Here is a 7,081-nt window from a genome sequence, read left to right as displayed (position 1 = left end):
TGGACGTTTGTGCCAAATCTGAAGAAATTCCTTGAGGTGTTCTTGACATATCGCATTCATGATAACTGATGACCCGACAACATTGTATTGTCTGTATTAAATCATTATCCTTTTTTTAAACCATTAACACAACTCATCAGATTTAACCTGTACTTTTGTTTGGTCACAATAACACCTGCATGCATAATGCATCAATAAAAAACACCACACTGTTCGGAAAAATGTTACAAATGTATTTGCACAAAAGAAGATGTTCCACATAGTTTCTTTACATACATATTTACAAATCTCCTGGAATTCTTTGCACTGTTACTTTACAACCTTTTCTTTTATACAAACAAAAATGTTTGTACGACACCTCTCAGAAACGACAAGGTTTAGTTTTATAAAGATTGAAGAGGCAATGAAAACAAACTAAATAAGACACCTCAGGGAGCTGTGAGACGACAGGACACATCAAACTACATCTGAAGCCTTTACACCCTGTTTCATTCATGCATGTACACAAAGTTAAAGTCTTTGGGGTTTATTGCCTCAGTTATTGGAAACAGCCATCAGACCTCAAACCTCTCTAAGAAAACCCTCTATAGATTTGGGACTGATGGGGTCACACATGAAGTTAGAAAGAAAAGAAAAAATCAAAAACAGTTATTTTCAGTTCAGATTGCAAAAAGGTTTCTCTCTACGTACATACCTGCTAAATAAAATAGATATAACAGCATTAAGAATAATGCAAACGTGTTAAAATCGCAGAGCTGCACACTACGATTCCTCTTCTTTAGACAGTGCCTGGGGACGGAAAACACAACACACACACGTGAGGATTCATTAACAACAAACACTGAGACTAATCAGTGTGTTCTACTCAAAATATAAAGTCACCTGTTTGAGGAACTGTCGTCCAAAATAATTTGTAGCCATGTTCTTTAAGCTGGTCTTGCCTCCCACTTTACACCGCACGTATCCGTAGAGGTTGGCCCCTTGCAACACCACGCCCATGATCACAACAGGCTGTGTGGAGGACGACAGTCACAGTTTAATATTTGTGATTTGACAGCAAAAGGACTTTATGAAAGTACGAGGCTGATGGTCGTTCATATGTATCTTATTATCAACCCAATTACACCTGAGCCAATGTCTCGCATTCTGGGAGATACTGCCGCCAGCGTCGCACTGCTCGCATCTAATCAGCTGGGAGATAAGGGAGCGGCGAGTTTGCCTCGTTCCACAAGCTCTCTTAGCTTTTTTAGTCACATATAAATAATTAAGCAGCTCTGTCACATGCAACAATCATATTAACACAAGCACAAAAAAGCAAACATGAAAGTACTTGCTGCTATTTTAGTTTGAATGCATATTGTTCGTTGGCTGAGTCATGGGTGGATCATGAGACAATGGGGCACCTGGGAACACATCTGCAAAAGGCCCCACCTCATCTACACAGGGACACACAGACTATATTTTTGTTGTTGTTTTGCACGTCTTTATTGTCGTTATGCATTTATCGTGGTTTTGTGTCATTTCATTTCTCTTTTATGTAATTTCGTGTATTTTTTTGATCGTTTTGCCCCTTTTTGTAGTGAGTTTTTTGTCTTTGAATCTCTTTATGTTTGTTTTGAGTCTCTTTCTGGTCACCACGTGTGAATTAAGTTACAATTTGCAAGTCAAGCCCTGGGGGCCCCTGACACTTTGGGCCCCTGGACCAGCGCCTGGTCGGCCCGTTCAGTAATCCATCCATGGGCTCATTGGGTGTGTATTCATGAATGATTAACTATCAAAGCCATGGCTCATTGCAGGGTTTCTGCTCACGGCGATGTTTATCACTTTGCCACTCAGGTGCAGAGAGGCATGACAGAGCACCTGGGCAAGCTTGGAGGATGACCTATGACCTGCAGCTTCTGCTATGGTCATACGCCATCTTCCTGTTTTAGCAACAACGCTCTTCTTTAAACTCTTTTAAACTTAAGCTATTTGTCAAACAAGTATGTGGCGAACAGTGTGGCTAATCAGCACTATCAGGAAGTAATTTTGAGAATATGAAACATCTTGAAATGCCAAAATACCCTGGGGTGGGGTTTAGCTGTAGGCTTGGTGCTGAGAGCCTTAGACAGTGCAGAAAGGTCAGAGAGTATTCAGAAATGGGCTAACACAATGACAGTCTTTTTGGGGATTTGTTGACAGTAAGACAACATAAAATGACTGCAGTTTTATCCTTTAAAGTTGAGGACTTACCACCCATTTAATCCTGAAGGAAAAAAGGGTGCTGAAAGCAAAGATGACCCAGAGGACCGGACAGACAACCAGTCCGATCCAGAAGATTCGGGACTCAGAATCTGACGCCTGTTGCTTCCCAGTTCCCTGAAAGAAAACAGGATATTCTCACAACTAGGACATCTGCAAAGACCATAAAGCCTGTTGACAAGTCAAAGAGCTCATTTATCAACTCCACACAGTCCAAGAGGTCAGTGTCATGTGACACACAACAACTGCTGTGACACCAAAGCGCACACAGCGACATGGAACAAGCAGGCTTACCTTCCTAGCCTCAAAGACCCAGTGACTACGTCCGTCATCATCCACCTGGTTCCACCACCTCAGACCGACCATCAGCCTCCCAGTGATGTTCTGTAAAAACATTAACATCAGCACTGTGAAAAGAATTCCTGTTAATGACTCTATGCATCTTAAAAAGAAATAAGGGACATACTTTTACTGTCCAGAAGTCACATGACAGCAGGAGGATTATCGCGACCATGCAGCCGATGAAACTGCTACTGATGATCCCACAGAGCAGGTACACGATGATGGCACTAACTCTGAAGAAGAGGTGGAAGAAGGAGGCCACTGGATGCCTGGTGACAGAACACGTTTAACACAACGTTGAGCATGTTTTACCTGCATCGTAAAACAAGCCATGATGGATTCAAACTGCTTGTGTTGCGCGACCAACAATCAAAAACTCAGTATATTCAGTTTCCTGTCACGCATGACAAAGACAAGTATCAGATCCTCAATGTGAGGATCTGATACTTGTAAAAGCTGGAACATGAACATATTTGGCATTTTCTTGCTTGAAAAGTAACTAAAATAAATCATGTGAAGTTTAGCCAGTACTGAGACACACTTATAGTCCATCAGCTCTGTTAACTTACTTAATATTGGTCCTCTTTGACCTTTTCCCTGCATCCTCCTCCGCGTCAAACAGAGACACGTCTTCATCATTGGTATCCTGAGGGATCAATAAGGAAGAGGCTGAATCCTCAGAGACTAAGTACACAAAACCATCTTAACTACAGCCTCAGCTCTGTTTACATAAGGACCAGTCATCTGTCATGTGAGCTGAGCAGTAACAACATGTTTTAGTCTTTACTAACAATACTGGTTCTTAAATTCTTCGTGTTCTTTGTGTATTCAGTAAGAAAAATCTATCTATCTATGCTGGATGGCATCTGCACAATGATTATGTATGTCTATATAAAACGACATCCAGTGTGCAGGATTTACAATGATATATTGGCAGAAACTGAACATAATAAGTATGTTTTCTTTAGTGTATAATCACCTACAAATAGAGGAATAGACCTCTGTGGATTTCCAGCTCCCAATAAAAACCTCCTGAACAATAAACACTGAAGGAATTCTAGCTGGAGAAGTTTTAGCTAGTTGCTACACACACTGCTAGATGCCACTAAATCCTCCTAAATCTTCCACACTGGACCTTTAAGTTATATTTGATTAACTAGGTAAAGGTAAATGGTTATGTTATACTGGATAGATGTTAAGCTTATTATTCCTATGTATATTCAATAAACACTAAGTTCAAAATGAGTAGGACCATGTATGTGTATTCTTCTTCCTACTCCTTTTTGGAGATGTTTTATTTATCTAGTTTGTTTATTGAGAATTTGCACTTTATGTTTACTGTGCATTTTATTGTTTTTTATTGTTGTCAGAGTCAGACACAGAAGCTAAAGCCTGATTTATGGTCCTGCGTTAAATCAACGACGTACCTACATCGTAGGGTACGTGGCTACGCAGAAGGCTCGCCGTAGCCCAAGGCGTAGCCTAAGGCGTAGCCTGACGTGCACCTCCCAAAAAATGTAACTACACGTCGAGGCGATGCAGACCCAGCGTAGACCAAGAGGGCTGTGATTTGTTTGCTTGGTAGCAACAAATTTCCAGTTCCGTATTTCCAGATTGCGCCATCCCCGCCATCTTTAAACATCTTCTGTTGCGATGTAGATGTTGCAGTATTAACATACTTTCTTCGACATCCAACAACTCCAACTCCAGCAAGATTCTCTCTCTCTCGGTCGCCATTGTTCACTGTGACCGGAAAAGCCGGTTGCTAAACAAAGAATCAACTACAGACGACGATAACCATTCAGGAAAGGAACGCAGCCCCCTACCGCTTTGGCGGTGAATTGCACCGCGATGAAATGGAGTGACGGAGAAGTTCGAAGGGCTCACGACGGCATCACGGCAACGACGTAGGTACGTCATAGGTACACCGCAGGACCATAAATCAGACTTAAGCAATGTACTGCTGTGGATGGGGCTCAGCAACAAAACATATTCTGGCGAGCACAAAAAAAGCCCCGCCTAAAAAAATCAATATCAGTTTAAGTGTACGCTACATTGAGAGTATTTTCACTGCTTCAGTTTTTAACAACTACAGTTCACCATTTACACGGTCATTAAATTCACCAAACCCCATTAACAAAAATAGTAATTTTAGCACACAGAACAAAGGAGCTGCTGGTCTACTGCTGCCTCGACAAGTTAGTTAGTTAGTTAGTTAGTGTTATTGTGTGACTTTGGTGAATGCGAACTAACCCTTTAAAACACCTGAATCACACAATAGCTCAAACAAACTAGCTGATGGAGGCAGCAGCAGACCAGCAGCTCCTGTGATCAGAGATGTTAAATCATTATTTTGCTCAATGGAGTCTGACTTGGAAGAAGGCAACATAACAGCTTCTTTTTCCTGTTGGAAATCACTCTGACATTAAGGTAAAATAGTCTCTATATAGCGTTCACTTCAGCTGATATTGACCTTTTAGGTGGGACTTTGTTTAGGTGGCTAAGATACGTGTTGTTGTTGAGCCTGTGTGATGCCACAGAGAAGCACGGCCATGACACGTGAGCCCGCAGGCTTCAGCCAGAAGGAAGGTGCTCCAGGATATGAGGAGGAACCGGCATTGCCCTCGTCACAGTGACTTGATCACACACCCTTCTGTTTGTTGTGCTAACCTCAATATTTGTTTATTGTGTTTCACATCATAGGCCCACAAATATTTATCCATATCTCACAATTATCAGACTCTGATCATGTGCCTGACCCTCCCTGTGTCCACGAGATTCATTTATTTTAAACAGTTTAGGCTGTTTAATTGTTTTATATCATCCTGCAACTATAAATATCAGCAGGTGATTTTAATACAAAGTAGTAACCACTGTTTGTGAACATATTAATGTGTCAGACCTGATTACCTGCTGTGAAACAACACGACCCTCATCCATTTAAAATCAACATCAGTTCTTCTGAGGTCATTTTGGTGAAAGTATCTCAAAAGTAGTGCAATAAGTAAGTGATTACTTACAAATGAAAGCAACGAATGATATGTAATTTATTACATTTAGAGAGTAACGTACCCAACACTGTGTTTTAGTCAGTTCATTTCAATTTACTTAGCTTTATTAGCATAACATTTCATGTGTGTTGCCAAAGCACCGATACAGTGAATTCAATTAACAGCAGCGGAATATATTAGGTAATTAAATTAAATTAAATTAAATTAAATTAAATTAAATTACACAGTCTATGGATGAGTAGCCGATACAACCACACTTCAAGAAAATGGCCTCTCCTTTAAAATTACACATGACATATAAATCAACAGCAGAAGTGTCGCTGTTGATTTAAGGTGCTGGTTTATATCTTTGTTTCAGCATTGTAATAATGGAACAACGTAGCTAAGTTAAGCTAACAGCTAACGTTAGCTGACACTGATGCTGCTTGCTAGCGTTAGCTGACTGTTAGCAACAAAGTTTATATCTATGTAACGGTACACAAACGTAAACTAAACACTTGTGTGACTGTTTATCAAAGGAAAACTTCACCGCTATGAGGTTTGGAAAGCCGAAGCTAAGCTAACGTTCGCTGTGTGTACATGTAAATAGCCACCAAAGCTAGCATGCTAGCTAACTACTTAGCGACATTAGCACGACAGATGTTCAACTCAGCTGGAGGATACTTTGTGTCGACGAGCTAACTTCATGTTATTAATCTCACTACATGACGCCACATCAGCTGCTGGACATATTACACACTGCACATAACTAATAAACAGTAAAACGAGTCACTTACGTCTGTTAGCATGTTGAAATTTCGGCAGGATCTTCCGTGGTTACATGCTCAGTTGGAATACACGTCACTGTACACGGTGGTCAGCTGACCAGAACGTGTCACGTATATTGTTACGTCATTGCAAAGGCTGCGTTTTTATTTTAGTAGTTTAATAATTAGTTTAATTGGAGTGTTTAGATCGTGTGCTTATTATATAATACCCCCGATAACTGATGTGTTTATATTATATTATATTATATTATATTATATTATGTTATGTTATATAATGTCATGTCATGTTATATTATATTATATTATATTATGTTATGTTATGTTACCTTGTATTATGTTACGTCATGTCATGTCACGTTATCTTATGTTATGTTATGTTATGTTATATTATATTATATGATATTATATTATATTATTTTATTTTATCGCATTGATATGTAAAATGCTGCAGGTGTATTAATGTGCTACCTGTAGGCCTTGTAAACATTTGTTGTGCTTTATGAGAAGTTTTGTACCCCCTGATGCATGGATTCTATAGAAAACAGGACAGACAGTTTTATGGTTGACATTTTTAAAAATTAGATATGGTGGAGAGGACATCTGGACTTGATTTTAGTGTGGCTTTGTATGAAAAAAAACTCCACAGGAGGACTAAATGTAAGTTTGCACACTAATTTGTTCACACAGCCATCGGAGGATTATAAGACAATGGGCCCCTGG

General features: G+C 39.8%; 1 protein-coding gene across 1 annotated transcript; it reads right to left on the bottom strand.

The window, feature by feature from the left end:
* Positions 1-212: 212 nt before the first annotated feature.
* Positions 213-6,465, bottom strand: tvp23b (trans-golgi network vesicle protein 23 homolog B (S. cerevisiae)). The gene is made up of 7 exons (XM_033610688.2): positions 6,371-6,465; positions 3,153-3,229; positions 2,708-2,852; positions 2,536-2,625; positions 2,233-2,358; positions 883-1,011; positions 213-789 (listed from the first exon to the last, which is right to left on the bottom strand). Exons 1-7 carry the CDS (start codon positions 6,380-6,382, stop codon positions 763-765), a joined length of 606 nt encoding a protein of 201 aa, XP_033466579.1. The 5' UTR covers positions 6,383-6,465; the 3' UTR covers positions 213-762.
* Positions 6,466-7,081: the final 616 nt, after the last annotated feature.

Source organism: Epinephelus lanceolatus, chromosome 21, assembly GCF_041903045.1.
Source record: "Epinephelus lanceolatus isolate andai-2023 chromosome 21, ASM4190304v1, whole genome shotgun sequence".
In the NCBI taxonomy this organism is placed as follows: Eukaryota; Metazoa; Chordata; class Actinopteri; order Perciformes; family Serranidae; genus Epinephelus; species Epinephelus lanceolatus.
The sequence above is the reverse complement of the archived record's forward strand: the minus strand, read 5'-3'. Positions and strand labels throughout refer to the sequence as shown.